Below are 17517 nucleotides of genomic sequence, written 5' to 3'. Positions count from 1 at the left end.
AATCAGAGCACACCTCGCTTTTCAGAACGATGAACTTTGTAAAAATCGACGAGTTTCAGAAAGGCGGGGCATAGAGGAGAAACAATAATGTACAGTATGTGGAAAATAATGTGTTTTTTGAACCTTAAACCGAATAAACACATTTCATTACACCAAATACACAAAATAATGTTCTTTTTTTAGCAACGTCATATGACCCCTTTAACACGCATCTGACTTCTGTGATATTCCTAAAATCAGTCTTTTTGTTTGCATCTCTTTAATTGAAGTGAAGCTCGTTGCAGATATCGAATGTGGTAGTCCATGTCCTTTCTCTCATTTTAAATGTAATTTATTCTGGCATGTAAGGAGAAGCCCCTCAGCACTGCTCCTCTTTTTTGAGTCTCATTTGAAGTTCTCGCTGGAAATTACTTTTTTTATCTGAGTATATAAATTGTGCTGTGTTCATCTTCATTTCACTTGTGGGCATGATGGGGAAAAGGTCATCGCAACTTAATCTGGATGTTAAAATATGGCATTCATGACACTGGCACTGTGCTATGTTTATTAGTGTGCAGGAACAGTCAATTATATCATTGTTCAGTTCACTTCTTAGGCAATATGCTTGCTTTTTGTATGAATAACGACTTATATTACAGTCTGTTGGGATATTTCGTTGAATGGTTTAGGGTTGGTAAGATTTTGTAATCTCTTCTGCTCACCAAGGCTGCATTAATTTGACCAAAAATACAGTAAAATAGTAATATTGTGACACATTATTACAAATTAAAATAACTGTTTTGTATTTCATATTTTGTAAAATGTAATTTATTCCTGTGATGCAAAGCTGAATTTTCAGCATCATTACTCCAGTCTTCAGTGTCACATGATCCTTCAGAAATCAATCTAATATGCTGATTTCCTGTGCAAGAAGCTTCTTATTATTATCAGTGTAAACGGTTATACTTTTTTTCAGGATTCTTTGATGAACGGAAAATTCAAAATAACAGCATTAATTTGAAACAACTGAAAATAAAACAAAACGTATTTACCTGCCACTATTAATTAGTTTAATGCATCATTGCTGGAAAAAAAAAGTATACTTTAAAAATGTATGGACTACTTTTATGGCGTTTTGTCATTTTTGGCAGGGATTTTGCCAACCCTAACCTCTGTTCACTTTCATTGTATGCATGAGAGCAGCATGAACATTTTGTTAAATACAGGGTATATACAGGAATCATGGAGTTAAAATTAATACCTTTTAAGACCTTTTTTAATGCATCCCAAGCCCATGCCAGTAAAAAAAAAAACAGCCCAAAGTAGTACAATTACTATGTCCCAAATATAAAAATGTCATTTCCATCCCTTAAATACATATTTTACAGTCACTATTATGCACATTTATTGATCACTTCCATTTGGAATCTGCCCTGTGAACAGTTCGGTACCGATACTCGTATCGGCACATTTAGTGATAATAAAGGAAGCGCGCTGCTCGCATTCTGCCATGCCAAACCATGCACGCAGCAGCCCATGCTTGCTTTTCTGTTAAAAAATAACAGTGGTTTGTGATTGTGAATGTTGATACTCAGCCTAAATAACAAATATTTTATCGGGAGCATTTATGCTGGGATGTTGTGGAGCTTAGGAGATGTTACAGAACCATTTCACGTAAATTTCTTCGATGTCCTGAAAAAAAAATCTATATAGTTTTCTTTTATGCGGGCTTTTTCGGGTGGGGGCGGGACAAAACATGAATGTCGCGGGCGGGAGCGGGACCAGATAAGATATATTTCTGCGGAAGCGCGCAGGCCTCTAGAGTGTGGAGCTGAACAGTAGCGCTCACTGCAGGACAGATGGAGGCGCCGCTGCGCTCACTTGCTCTTAAAATACTGGTAATTTTTGCTCATACAGATAAGAGTAATACATCTTTCAAATCTGTAAAGACGTTTATTTGTGTGCACTCACAATAAAAACAAATTGCGCTTTTGTGAAATAATGAAAGCAAACAGGATGCGCTTTCTGCCATCTCGTTCTCTGTGAACTTGAGCGCGAAACACCGTGTAGCCTATATCTTTACCTTACGGACATGAAAAATATATCTATAGAGAGTGAAATGTCTACTTTCAAATGAACCAATTCAAATGGAAAACAAATATTCTCAGATTATGTAATCCGTGTGAAACATGAATACAGGCGCAGCAGTACTGCGGAGATGACAAGTCAGTCGACCTCATCTCTTAAACCGAAAACAAAGAAAGCGCTAGTTTATAAAATTATTAAAATGTTAATGCAGTCTCTTTACTGTTATTCACTGACACATTCATAACCATTACTTCTGCCGGTGCGCTGTGACAAGCTTTATTTGTGCACTTGAGCGCATATTAGGCTACATAGGCAATTAAAGGCTCATAATAATGATTTAAATGGTTCATTAATAAACGTGCGATTAGTCGACTAATGCTTAAAATGAACGACTACTAGTCGACCAGAAAAATCCTTAGTCGAGGACAGCCCTAATATATATACGTATATATATATATATTCTGACCCCAAAATTTGAACATTGAGTATTTAGTACCATTAATTAAAAATTCTGAAATATCAATGGTTGCACTACATGACTTTGATACTGTATGCTAGACAAAAACTTTCTAAATATTTGTAATATTTTAACAAAACTGTCATACTTTATAGAGACTTTTCTTCATTACACTATCAGAACACTTGTACCATTCAAACATATTTATGTAATTAATTGTGAATAGTTTATTATAAAAAGCAAATATGACTATTATTGACTACTATTATTTTTTATTTCATCTTGACTAAAGGCTCGTTCACAAAAGGCAGTTAACTATATAGATTTAATAATCACTGTAATTCTATGAGAATAGGGAAGTTCACACCACAGTTATAGCAACAACCACACAGAAGAACGATAACATTAGTGAATCACTTTCAGAACAATTTTTTCTTTTCCCAGCTGATCAATGATAAAAACGTTGATGGGCAATCTCAAGCATTTGAAGTGGGAGATGACATAACTGCAGCCTTCTCTTTATCATCTGTTGGTATGGACGTTAATATGGTTATCGTTCTTTGTGTGAATGAGCCTTAAGTTGTACATAATGTGATGCCTGTGTGTGTTTCTAACCTTGTACACATAGAGGTATTCCCTGAGGAAAGCAGTCTGCTGTACAGCCGACTGTTTGCTGTCGTTGATGAGAATGTGCCGGAAGGCGGCCACTGCGTTGTCTGGCTGCCGCAGAGTGAAGGACTGCCGACCGATGGTGAAGTTGATGTGATCTTCAGCCAGTGCCCAACCTTTACCTTTATACACCTGCAAAGCCTGGCAGTAGCACCTCAATGCATGTCTCTTCTGTAACAGAAAGAGAGACAGTGTGAACTGACTGACATATTAAAAGACTGCGTCTGTATCCGTGAGAGCGCTTCATATTACTGCGTCAATAGCTTTCACAGCTGTTAAAGCAACATCAGCTTCCAGGTGAAAATTGACAGCCTGACCTCATCTGACTTAGTAAACAGCTTTTTCTGATCACTTCAGAGCCAGTGCCTTTTCAGATGTCTTGTAAGCTTTTGATTAATTCATGGCAATAAGCAGCAAACTTAGATGAGTCAATCAAACTTTATCAGTTAGCAAGGTATCAGCATTTGACACTCAAGATGAGGCCTGGCATAATGGTCACATAATAGAGCAAGAGTATGTATGTTTCCGAGGGGTGGGCGATATGATCAATAACTCATATCACAATATGAATAATTTTAGTTCACGTTAACGACATGCATCACAAAATAATGGTTTTTGCTTTAAATAAAGTCTTTATGATATCAACATTTTTGATTCAAATATCATAATATGATATAAATATCATAATTCTTGTCACCAGTGTCAACATCTTTAAAAAAAACTAATACTAGCCTAAAGTAAAAAAAAAAGTCACTGAAGACAAGTAAACAGTCAGCAATTAAATAAGAATAAGAAACTAATTACAAGCAACAGGACAAAAAACTACAGTAGAACAATTAAATAAGAAATGCTACATTGTATAAAGTAATCAAATATATAAAAACACTGCATATTCGTCACTGTGTAAACAAAATATATTTCTTCTTATTAAAGTTACAAAAGTCAGAATCAGAATCAGAATGAGCTTTATTGCCAGGTATGTTTACACATACGAGGAATTTGTTTTCGTGACAGAAGCTTCCACAGTGTAACAGAATGACAGTGACAGAACAAAAAAACACAGATAATAAAAAATAAAAATAAATAAAAAATAAAAAATAGAACAAGTAAAATAAGGAATAAAAAATATACAAACCGACAATTGTATGTACAGGTATAGAACAATAAACAACTGCGGAGCACGCCACGGAGGCAGCCATCAGCGTCGGCACCATCGCCATCCATTATACAGTTAACAAAAGCAAAAAAGACCTCTAACACTAGCTTGCTCTATTCTTTTTCTATTCTATCTATTCTGTTTTCTTTTCATTTATTATATTATTTAAAAAAAACCTTGCTACGTGTACTGCGTCTGTCTAGATGTTGCAGAACATAATGCAGTCCCATGTTTACTGCATCGTCCACAGACCTGTTTGCTCTGTAGGCAAACTGAAGAGGATCCAGTAAGGGTCCAATAATGCCCTTCAGGTGGGCCAGCACCAGTTTTTCAAAAGACTTCTTGACTAAAGACTAAGTGATTTAGTCAAGAGCAGTGAGAGATATTCTCTCTTTTGTTGTTTGATTAACATGAATGACAGACAGCAGGAATTTTAGACTGCTGTCCTTTTAAGAGCTGCCCGGATCCAAGTCAAGTCACCTTTATTTATATAGCGCTTTTAACAATACAGATTGTGCCAAAGCAGCTTTACAGTATTAAACCGGAAAAATAGTGTGTCAATAATGCAAAAGGACAAGAGTAAACACTCAATTTTCAGTTAAAGGCAGTTCATCATTGAATTCAGTGATGTCATCATGCAGCTCAATTCAGTTTAAATAGTATTTGTGCAATCAAGTCGACGATATCGACCAATATACTGTTACACATGTTTTCTTTCTCAGCTGTTTGCTTTCACTTAATACCTAAATTACTGTGTTTATGAGGATACTTGCAAAGATGGGCATTTTGACACATAAAAGTGTGTATTTAACTATTCAAGGCCTATAAAGCGGCAAAAATAACTCAGAAACAGTCTCCCAGACAACGCGCACATATAGCGAAATTAGTTCTCTTTCGCTGCTGATTGTGCTTCAACGGCTTAAAATCACTTGTTATTAAATCACAAAGCTTAAAAATGCTTGTAAACAATACGTTTTTATGACCACGTAGCACAGCAGCGTCAGCACGTGAGTGTGTAACCGCGATAGAGACGATAGTCAAAAAAATCTCTACCAGTTGACAAATTTCTACTGGTTAACCATGTCTACTGATATATCGTCCATCCCTAGTCGCAGGCTTTGCGAAATGAACATTACAATATATTTCTATTAGTGGTCCATTTAAATGGGTTTTTCGGTGGCTGATGCTAATATCTAGAGAGCAGGTTGGCTAGTGGCTGATTTTATGCTAATACCCAGCTAACAGGAATGCAAGGTTTTCTCAAAGTTATGAAGCAACATTTTTTGTTTTTTTTCTGAAACAATTTAAGTTGGATGTTCGTCTAACTTTTAAAAATGTTTTAATACTTATTAGTTTCGGATGGTTCAGAGAACATTTAAAACGAACTTTTCCACAATGTTTGCAAAATGATAAAATGGAACGTTCCCTTAATGTTTTCTGCAATGCTCACATAACATTTACGCCAGTTGGTGGCGACAAGTCTATAGACCTTTTTCACATTACCGCGTTTCTCAGCGGAAGTCATCATAGTTGGGTAAACTTTCGAGAGCAGAGAATGGGAGAGTACTACAAATAAATTTTTTGCATACCCATTTGCTGAAATAGCAAAAGAAAACTTCATGATAATGTTTTCAGAATCAGAATCAGAATCAGAATGAGTTTTATTGCCAGGTATGTTTACACATACGAGGAATTTGTTTTCGTGACAGAAGCTTCCACAGTGTAACAGAATGACAGTGACAGAACAAAAAACACAGATAATAAAAAATAGAACAAGTAAATAAGGAATAAAAATATACAAATCGACAGTTGTATGTACAGGTATATTATGTGCAAATTGAAATGTAGACTGAGTATGTGTGTTAGATAAATAAGTGTATGAGTGAATAAATAGTGTGTGTTCCACAGTTATTGTCAAGTGTTCATGAGATGGATTGCCTGAGGGAAGAAACTGTTCCTGTGTCTGGTCGTTCTGGTGCTCAGTGCTCTGTAGCGTCGACCAGATGGCAACAGTTCAAAGAGGGTGTGTGCTGGATGTGAGGGGTCCAGAGTGATTTTGCCAGCCCTTTTGCTCACTCTGGATGAGTACAGTTCTTGGAGAGAAGGGAGGGTTGTACCAATGATTCGCTCAGCAGTCCGGACTACCCTCTGTAGTCTTCTGAGGTCAGATTTGGTAGCTGAGCTGGATTCAATGATGGTGGAGTAGAACTGTTTCAGCAGCTCCTGTGACAGGTTGAACTTCCTCTGCTGGCGAAGGAAGTACAACCTCTGTTGGGCCTTTTTAACAATGGAGTCTATGTGAGTGTCCCACTTCAGGTCCTGAGAGATTGTGGTGCCCAGGAACCTGAATGACTCCACTGCAGTCACAGTGCTGTCCATGCTGGTGAGTGGGGGGAGTGCAGGGGGGTTTCTCCTGAAGTCCACGGTCATCTCCACAGTTTTGAGCGTGTTGAGCTCCAGGTTGTTGAGACTGCACCAGACAGCCAGCTGCTCGACTTCCTGTCTGTAAGCAGACTCGTCACCGTCCTGAATGAGGCCGGTGTCGTCTGTGTCGTCTGCAAACTTCAGGAGCTTGACAAAGGGGTCTTTAGAGGTGCAGTCGTTGGTGAAGAGCAGTGTCACTAGCTGCTGCCTGTCTGTCAGGAAGCTGTTGATCCACTGACAGACGGAGGTGGGCACGGAGAGCTGAGTTAGTTTGGGCAGGAGGAGGTTTGGGATGATGGTGTTAAAGGCCGAGCTGAAGTCCACGAACAGGATCCTCACATAAGTCCCTGTCTAGATGTTGCAGAACATAATGCAGTCCCATGTTTACTGCATCGTCCACAGACCTGTTTGCTCTGTAGGCAAACTGAAGAGGATCCAGTAAGGGTTCAATAATGCCCTTCAGGTGGGCCAGCACCAGTTTTTCAAAAGACTTCTTGACTAAAGACTAAGTGATTTAGTCAAGAGCAGTGAGAGATATTCTCTCTTTTGTTGTTTGATTAACATGAATGACAGACAGCAGGAATTTTAGACTGCTGTCATTTTAAGAGCTGCCCGGATCCAAGTCAAGTCACCTTTATTTATATAGCGCTTTTAACAATACAGATTGTGCCAAAGCAGCTTTACAGTATTAAACCGGAAAAATAGTGTGTCAATAATGCAAAAGGACAAGAGTAAACACTCAATTTTCAGTTAAAGGCAGTTCATCATTGAATTCAGTGATGTCATCATGCAGCTCAATTCAGTTTAAATAGTATTTGTGCAATCAAGTCGACGATATCGACCAATATACTGTTACACATGTTTTCTTTCTCAGCTGTTTGCTTTCACTTAATACCTAAATTACTGTGTTTATGAGGATACTTGCAAAGATGGGCATTTTGACACATAAAAGTGTGTGTATTTAACTGTTCAAAGCTTATAAAGCGGCAAAAATAACTGTTCAATACTCCTCTATGAGCGCCGTCTTCTCGTGCGCACGCCTCTCTGAGCTCAGCGCTCAGAAACAGTCTCTCAGACAGTGCGCGCATATAGCCAAATGAGTTCTCTTTCACTGCTGATTGCATTTTAATGGCTTAAAATTATTTATTTTTAAACAGCAATGCATAAAAACGTGTGCAAACGATACGTTTTCGTGACCACATAGCACAGCAACGTCACCTGAGTGTGTAACCGCAATAGAGATGATAGTCCAAAATCTCTTCTGGTTGAACAATTTCTATCAGATAATCGTGCCTACCGGTATATCACCCACCCCTAATGTTTCCCATTCATATCCACAGGTTTAAGCTTTAAATGTTCTCTTCTAAGTCGTTTTTAGGGTTTACTTACTAAACATTCTTTATCAGAGGTCACAATGACCTCATTCCATTGCATTTATGCACTGACCATGTCCCACTAATGGTTGAGAGGATTGGCTGCAATGGCTTTAAATGCTTAGAAAGTGATAAATCTATCCAATGCAGATCTCATCCACTTTGAGGATGTCATAAGGGAAAATATCTGTAATTTCAGCAGATGGCAGGTCTTCGATAAAATTATATTTTAATTATCTCAACTCTTGATCCATTTAATGCATTGCATATCAACCTTTTTTACTCCAAGGCCCTGCATTTTCAAAGACAAAATCTGAATACCCCTTATAATACATGTTTTATTACTGATTACTAATGCTGACAATGACAGACGCGTACATTTTAGTAAAGTGTTTCTTGTGTCTGCCGTCATACCTGTCCAGCTTTGCTGAAACGATGACCAGCAAGTATCATGTGGAAGGCAAACTTCCTCACCATGGGGCCACGCATATTAATGAAGCAGTGAGCCGCCTGCTCCAACAGGAGTGCGCTCCGCAGGTCAGAGTCCTAGCAGAGAGTGGAAAGAGGAAGTGATGTGAATTGGCATTTGGCCTAGCCAAAAACGTGAGTTTGAAGGGGAAAACAATTTAGTTTGAAATTGCACGCTTCTAAAACATTTGGTTTAGTTTTAGTAATTTAGATGTGACTCAGAAACGCTGTCAGTTGGGACTTGAGCTCACCTCACTGGTCATCTTGATCAGAAGTGTGGCGGCATCTGAGTATTTGGTCTGACTCTTCAAAATCTCAGCACTTAAAAGACAACACCGCTCAGCCAATAGCATGTTTCTGTGACAAAAACATAAAAAAAACCAATGTCTTACACACATCATATGCATGCAGGTTTCCAACTAAATCTGAATGATCTATCAAGTACTTAAGCATTTAAGCAACATAAACTGATGTCTGACCAAAAAACAGAAGCAACAACTAAAATTCATTTTATTTATTTAAAGTACTAATAAAATCAATAAAACAGAATCTCATTTAAAGTCTCAAAAAATTAAGCAAGAATGAAAATGTATATACATATTTATTTTAGTGCTGGGCAACGAGTAATTGCGAATAATCGAGGGCTGTCAATCGATTAAAAATATTTAATCGCGATTAATAGCATGATGGTTAAGACTTAACTCGTGCTTAAATCGCAACTTAATCGAACATTTTTATCTGTTCTAAATGTACCTTAAATTAATACTTTTCAAGTTTATAATACTCTAATCAACATGGGCATGGACAAATATGGATGCTTTATGCAAATGTATGTTTATTATTAGTGAAACCATAGTCAACATAGAGCATGAAGACTAGTCATGTTTCAAATAACTTGTTCATGTCTACTAGACACATGAAAAAAAGAGCATAGAAATACCAGGTTCCTATTACTTCGCTTTCTTTGCACTGAGCAATTTACTTACACAAGCCTGTTTACATTTTCGCAGACTTCTTCTGAACATGCAAAATGTACATTTATTATTTATTATTACATTTGTTTGCCTCTCTGTGCCCACATACTGTATTTTGATGCAGCTAAATTCTCAATAAAATGGTTGTCATTGATATATTTGACCGTTTCTGTTGTCATACTACAGAATGAATATGAAATAATGACTGAAACGCGACCGATTAAAACTACATAACCAGCTCTCCCTTCCAAGATGTTAATCTGCACAAAAATCCTGATTTATAATCGAGCCATCGTCTGATGAAATCAAATCAAATACACAGCTGTGATGTGATTTCGGCTATACTTGCATGTAAAATTAGAGAAGCAATATAATATGTGGTTTAACTGAAAGCGCTGCTCCTCTCAGCCGCTCACTGAACATAGCAGATGCAGAGAGAGAGGTGCGCGTGCAGCGGGAAAGAGAGACCTTGCACTCGAGCGGCAGTAATGGCGAGTCTCAGAAACGAAATAAGGTTTGTCCAATTATGTGTTATGTGTTGTTGAGTTGGCAACACTGTGCATCTCCATTTCTCCAACTACAGGCTAGGCAACGGGTCAAACAGAAAATGCGTGCTGCATTAATCGCTGTCATTAATCTGTAATTAATCGTTAATTGCTGTAGCAGTTGCAGTGTGTTTCAGAAACCCTCCACCTTCCCAGCTCCACCTGCTACGGGGTGATTCATGCATGCTATATATGGGGGTTATTTCATAGGGCTGGACGATTAATCGAAAAGAGATCGAAACCGGACGGTATTTTCTCATGTCAGTTATTTCGTTTTTTTAATCCATACTACCACGTGTGTAGTCGGTGCTATACGGACGTGTATGAGCATTGCGCTCGTGTCTTTTGCAGCGTCTCGCACGTGAGTGGCACGCTAAAAAAAATAATTGAAACTTTTACATGCAGCGCCGCTCATCAATGTCAGTTCCAAAACAGAAGACCCTGGAGGCGGGGCAAGCGTTACGAGCTTTTGTTTATAGCAGAGCCGGCTCTGGTTTACAGTAGTACTGCGAATCAAGCCACTCTGAGATGCTGCGAACACTGGCGGATAATGAGCTGCTCATGTGTAAAAACACACTTTACTCGCAGCACATATATTCACAGCATCTTTGATCTTATAATCGCACTAAGCCATAATCGCAGTTTCGATTTTATTTTGATTAATCGTGCAGTCCTAAGACCAACCAATAAAACCCCAATACAAACTACATTAATTGTGTGAGATTACTATCCACTGGCAGAAAAGCCCCGTTCACACTGCCAGCGACACACAGCGACAAGCTCCCATTAATTTTCAATGGAAAGCTGGCAACTTCCGGCGACACGAGCGACAGTGACCGTTGGCGACAGAATGTGGGCGTGTCAAGCGAGGCGAGTCAAGCGACAAAAGTTAAGAATTGTTTCACTTTATGCAAATGAACAGCGAATTTCGCGAGCGACAACCAATGGGAGTGAAGAATCTGTCAGTGGCGCTCACACGTCACCGTCTTGAGTGCAGGTGCCGCAAGACAGGTCAGATTTCCTGAGCGATTTCACAGTTTTATATGATTTTACTGTAACCACATACATGGATATAAGCAGCAGTTGGAACGCCCACAAGCATCTTCACAGCACAGAGTCTAGCGACATACAGCCAAAAAGTCGCTGGCAGCGTGAACGGGGCTAAAGAGGAGTGTGCATGCTGGGAAAGCAAGACCCCGTGCGGCAGTACTGGAGAGTCTCAGAAACTAAAAAGGTTTGTCATGATCTGAATCTTTTAAGTGTGACAAATATGCAAACAATTAAAAAAACAGGAAGGGGGCAAAAACTTTTTCACACCACTGTATGTGTGTACTGTGTATATTTATTATGCATATATAAAGACACACCCATACAGTATATATTTTGAAAATATTTAACTTTATTTACATGCATATATTTATATTCATATAATTTATATTATATATAAATATATTTAATATATAAACATAAAATTTTTCTTAAATATTTAAATGCATGTATGTATTTATACACAGTATAAATACACTTACAGTTATACACAGTACGCACACATATATTATGTACACAAAAACTTTTACTTTGGATGTTGGATTGTCCAGCACTAATTTATTTATTAGTTAAAAAATTTTTTTTTAACTCATTTCTATAAGCAACAAACTGATGTCTGACCTAAAAGATGAAGCAAAAATGACAACTGATTGATTTATTGATTGATGTAATAGCAAAATGTTAAAATACTGAACAAATTTCTAAAAGTCACACAAAGTGATGTCTGGTCTAAAAAAAGAAAGCAAGAATAAAAATGATTTTTTTTATTCATTTATTTTATAAAATAAAATGAAATAAAAAATAAAATTAAATTAATAATAATAATAATAAATACAATAAAAATAAAACAAAAAACTAATTTCTAAAAGCACATGAAGCAATGTCCGGCCTAAAAATGTCCAGCCTATTTATGATATCCAAGAACTAAAATAAATGTAATTTAAATTTAATTTATTCAAAAAAGAAAAAAAAAACATTAAAACAAAAACTGATGATGCTAAAACAGAAAGAAAAAAAAACAAACTCATTTTATGTATTAATTTATTCATTCGTTGATTTAAAATACTAATAAAAACAGTAAAGTACTAAACTTATTTTTGAAATTCAGTATGAAACACTGAAGCAAAAATTCAAATGGTTAGTTACTTAATGAATTACAATTCTCAAAATAAAGCAAGAACTAAAACGATATCTTAATTTTTAAAAGCATTAGATTTACTTAATTTTGTTTTTAAACATTTTACATTTAAAATACTAAAACAATTATACTATGTTACCAAATACTATATAAATGGGGGTGGGAGGAAAATGATTCCATATGAATCAACGAAGCAGTAACATGCTACAAAACCAAACGCAAGCGAATGCATGTTCTTACTTGCACACGTCTCTGTAGGTCTGAATGGCCGTGTCCATGTAGTGTGCTGGGTACGGCCTGGGTGCCCCACTCTGCAGAAAGGCAGCGACAGCAGCCATCTCCTGTAGAGACAGAGACAGCAGGCGAGTTCAGGCAGTACTACTCTGATAATCCACAGAAACAGAGCTAGAGTGCCTATCTGTGGAGCTAATCTCAAGCAGCAGCTGCACTATGACTGTGGTGTGCGTCTCACCAGTGCTCCAGCGGCATACAGCATGGCCTGGTCAGAGAGGAAGTCCTTCTTGGCAGTGTGGTAGCAGTTGTAGGCCAGCTCATAGTGCTGAACGAGGAAGCAGAGGTCGGCCATCTTCCTGATCTGAAGCTCTGGAGCCTCTGAGGGATAGCTGATATCACAGGGGTCAAGAGTCAGGTGAGAACAACAAAAACTATTTTATTTGTACTTCAAGTCACTTACAGCAGCCCTGCAGTGTTCTTTAGTTCAGCAATACTCTTCTCTGGGACCTTCCCTCCACCAAACAACTTCTTAGTGGCAGAGAAAAGAGATCGGCTCAGACCTTTTCTTGAGACAAGCTAGAATGAGAGATAAATAAAGATGAAGTAAATGCAGAACAAGTTTTAGAAATATATATATACAATATATACAGTGGTGGAAAGAGTACTGAAAAAATATACTCAAGTAAAAGTACCATTACCTTCCAAAAAATGTAGTGTGAGTAGAGTAAAAGTACTTGTCCAAAAAACTACTTGAGTAAGAGTAAAAGAGTAGCCTATCGCATTAAACACATTTCATTACACCAAATACACAAAAGAATGTTCTTTTTAGCAACATCATATGACCCCTTTAAGCATATTGGGTGAGGTTTATTTTGAAAATATGAAAACTGCTTTATTATGTATGAATTAGGGATGCACCGAAATGAAAATTCTTGGCCGAAGCCTTTTTTCGCGTCAACGTTTTTCGCATTTTTTCCCCATTTTGCCAATTTTTTTCACCATTGCATAAATTAAATAGCCAAAATGTGCTTTCAAAATATTTACTTAACACTGAATATTTTTTAACATTCTAGCAGACATTATACCAATAAAACACAATTTAACTAAGTTAGTAAAATAATATTTTTTGGGCCATTTTTGAGACCCCCTTCTTGAATCAGGCATGTATTTTTTACTGTACAAATAAATGCAGCCTTGCTGAGCAGAAGAGACTTCTTTTAAAACATTAGAAAATATTACAGATCCCAGTCTGAACACTATGTGTGAATGCTATAATACATTTATTAATAGAGCTGTTGCAATTATTATTATCCTTATTATTGTCTTTTTTATTTTATTTTACAGAACAACAGTAAAATTACAATAATAATATTTATTAATGTTGATGGAGTTCTTGCTTTTTCTCAGCTTTTATTTTGGCAGAAACCCGCAGGACGACTTCAGTGCTTCTTTTTGTTGACAACAGTAAATTTATAAATGATTCTCATTACGAATTTGGGAAGACGTTTGTTGCACGTATCGCATTGTCACATGCCTTGTAAAAATTCATTAAAATGTTACTGAGCAACTGACGAATAACACTATTTCAGCACAGATTTCCCTCGCGCTTTTGACTTTGAACCCTGGTGCCGCGAGCTCATACAGCACTGTTTGAATACATGCAATTCGTGTGTGTATTAGAAAACACAACGTTCTGCAGTTTATTTAATTGTTTAAGGGCATTTCGCGATTTCAGTCATCAGTCATACAGTAACCAGCAACAATCACCCCTTCCTCTTCTCATCGAAGACATGACGTGATGCAGTACTAAACAGTATCTTGCTGTCGGTGCTTGTAATGATTTTTGCGTCTTTCTCTGACACTTTTAAATGCTACCACACTGCTGACATGTTTGCTGCATTAGTGTGCGCCTCTATTTGATCGCGTCACGTCAGTGTTCTGTACAATTTATTCGGTCTTTTCTCTTATTCGGTTGCCGAACATTCGGTGCATCCCTAGTATGAATGCAGCGAAGATCTGCATATTAAAAATAGGAAAACTGCAAATAAATCTACAACAAAACAATGGAGGAATAAACTAATACTATACAGAGTGAATTATAAAGTTATGCATGTTAGGGGGTAAACAAAAAATAATAAGATATTGGGGCCAATATTAAGGAAAATATGACTGTCTGAGTGATTTTAATGTATAAGATTTTACAGAATACAATACAATACAATTTAAACGAGACTAATGTTGTTTAGTTTCTCTGTTGCTTCTTTTTATTTTTAATTTCTTCATTCTGTTTATTTTATCAGCACAGATGGAAAAGATCAGTACATATCAGTACCTGGAAAGCAACAAATAAATAAATATTTTTTGTTAAAATATAATATATACATAATATATATTTAATTTTATTTCTTTATTCTATTTTTTTTTCTTTCCCCAAAAGCAATATATAAAGTACTTAATAATATTCTTCAGAAATTGATACTTTTATTCAGCAAGTATGCATTAAACTAAACAAAAGTGACAGTAGGGATAATGTAAAAAAAAAAAGAATGTTCTATTTTTTTCTCTGTTCTGTTCTTTCCATTTATCAAAAAATCCAGAAAAAAATTTTCCCACAAAAAATATTAAGCAAATGTTTTTAACACTGATAATAATAAGAAAGGTGACGTGAGCTTTGCATCACATGAATAAATTAAATTACATTCACAAAAATATATTAAAATAGCAAAAAGTTATTTTAAATTGTAATATTTCAAAATATTACTGTTTTAGTATATCTTTGATTAAATAAATGCAGCCTGGCTGAGAATACATTTTTTTCAACTTTTAAAAATCTTACAGCCCCCAAACTTGGCATTATCTCAAAATACACAGCTACCAGGAAAAGCGAAGACAGAGTCAATCAATACAGAGACTTGAGATGAATTAGATGAAATACATGGCTGGTTTGCCTTTATGTACCTGGTCGTTTAGCTGTCGTATGTTCTTCTCGATATGCGGCAATAATCCTCTGAAGGTGAACTCCTGGATAAACTGCCGGATGTGGTCGTGGTCGTTCAGGGTCAGGCAGGTTCCTCGAGGGGTCGGGGTGGTGTGAGAGGTCACGCTGGCCTGTTTTTGAGGCCTCGTCATATCCACATTGTTTACAGACTGACTGGCGTTGTTGCTAGGGTAACCGGCATCAGTGGGCTGGTCCAGCTGCAGAGGATGAGTCTCATTGTCATCTGCAAACACGAGAGGACCATCTAATTAACATTAGACAATCATTCAATCAATCTCATCAATATGAGGCTTATAACCAAAATCCCTGATAATGGGGTTCAACTGTGCTGGACTAACCTCTAATGGAGGGATCAAGACCATCTTCCTCTGCGCCGATGTTGTTTTCAACCGCATTACTCACTGCAGATTCTTCATATAGCTCCTATAAAACACCACCAGGGATGAGGAACATTTCATTTAGCTGATCCAATTAAATTTTCCAAATTCAGAGAAATCTAACAGCGATACAACAGAGTAATTCCATAAGGCCAATACATGTTGGACGAAGCAAATAATTTCAGTAATTATTATTTTTTCATGACATAAGTAAGTCTCTAACTACAATAATGTAATTTTAGTTTTACAAATTCACATTCACTGTAAAAATTATGACCTGCAATTGTTACCTTAAAGTTATTTTATACCTGACTTAACCCATAGAATTTAGTTTTGTTGGTATACATTAATGTATTTATGCTGATTCAGCGGTATTAAATATTTTTTACTCGAGTAAAACCAGCTAACTTAAATGTTACTATTTTTACATTAACAAATTTTTCAATGCTGTTTTGTGATAACTTTGTGAAAATAAAGACTGAAAAAAAAAAACGAGGAAATTTTGCACAAAAAAAATAAAAAAATAAAAAAGTATTATAGAAGTTTTACATTATGATCTTTGCGAGTTGACAAAAAGCTAATTATCATAAAAAAGTCAAATGAATATAAGTTTTAAAAAAAAACATGTTTGCCTGCATTTCATGTGACCATTAAGCATTGTCAGAAAGCCGTGAACATGCAAACAATTAAATTATATTATTGAAATATTAACATATTAACAACATTTAAATATTAAAATTCATAGTCGTACTTCAAGGAAATATTTTAGGTTAAATGGGTTCGGCTGACAAAAGTTTGAGAACAATATTTCATAATATTTGGTAAATTAATTTTAATTGTATTGACCACGGTGGAAGAACACTATAAAAATGTAGATTATTACGTGTAACATTCTTTTTATATTATAATAAAATATTTGTGATTTGTTCCACCAAGGTCCATAAATTTATTTAGTAAACATAAAATACTGCATTGCACTTACACCCTGAATTTGCAAGGTTTTAGTTATCAAAACTTAATTTTTGGCCACAATAAGCTGCTATGTAGACCAGACCTTATGACGATAATCAGAAGTTTAGGAGTTGTATGTTCAGAGCCTGAAGTGAGGTTGTGGCACTCACAGGGTTGTGTATGCTGGTCTTGTGTAAGTACTGACTCCAGGGGTCCGGCATCTGTTCGTCCGCACCAGTGCTACCACTCCTGGAGTTTATCTTGAGCAGATAGCAGCCCTGAGTACCATACCGCTGTTTCATGTCCTCGTACACAGAGTCCGCCCTGAGAGACACAGAGACATCAATGCTTGTTCTATACCATCATAAATATATATGACAGCCTAATCTTTCTCCCCACAGTCAGCTTATCTTCTATTCATCAGACTTTGAGGCTGCAGGCAGCATACGATTACCGTGATTGGCAACTTATCTATATGCAGACAACTCTCTGAGGAAGAAGTGGATGACGTCAAAAATTAATATTCATAGAAAAATGCTTTGCAAATGCAGTTCATGTTGCTTTTAAGATTCATTTTTATTTTACTCATACTACTTTCTCTAATTAAATGTATGCAATTACAAAGGAGAAGCAGAAATG

General features: G+C 36.5%; 1 protein-coding gene across 1 annotated transcript in view; it reads right to left on the bottom strand.

Moving 5' to 3' along the window:
* LOC107712836 (trafficking protein particle complex subunit 8-like) overlaps positions 1-17517 on the bottom strand; it is a 67013-nt gene that overhangs the window by 36053 nt on the left and 13443 nt on the right. The window contains exons 6-15 of the mRNA XM_016518199.1: positions 17049-17202; positions 15889-15973; positions 15511-15773; positions 13013-13128; positions 12791-12941; positions 12559-12659; positions 8866-8971; positions 8561-8692; positions 3140-3364; positions 2861-2867 (exon numbers count right to left, since the gene is read on the bottom strand). Coding sequence (XP_016373685.1) covers positions 2861-2867; positions 3140-3364; positions 8561-8692; positions 8866-8971; positions 12559-12659; positions 12791-12941; positions 13013-13128; positions 15511-15773; positions 15889-15973; positions 17049-17202 — 1340 coding nt within the window. The remainder of the gene's footprint in view (positions 1-2860; positions 2868-3139; positions 3365-8560; positions 8693-8865; positions 8972-12558; positions 12660-12790; positions 12942-13012; positions 13129-15510; positions 15774-15888; positions 15974-17048; positions 17203-17517) is intronic.

Source organism: Sinocyclocheilus rhinocerous, unplaced genomic scaffold (genome assembly GCF_001515625.1).
Source record: "Sinocyclocheilus rhinocerous isolate Xijiao unplaced genomic scaffold, SAMN03320098_v1.1 scaffold478, whole genome shotgun sequence".
NCBI lineage: Eukaryota > Metazoa > Chordata > Actinopteri > Cypriniformes > Cyprinidae > Sinocyclocheilus > Sinocyclocheilus rhinocerous.
The sequence above is the reverse complement of the archived record's forward strand: the minus strand, read 5'-3'. Positions and strand labels throughout refer to the sequence as shown.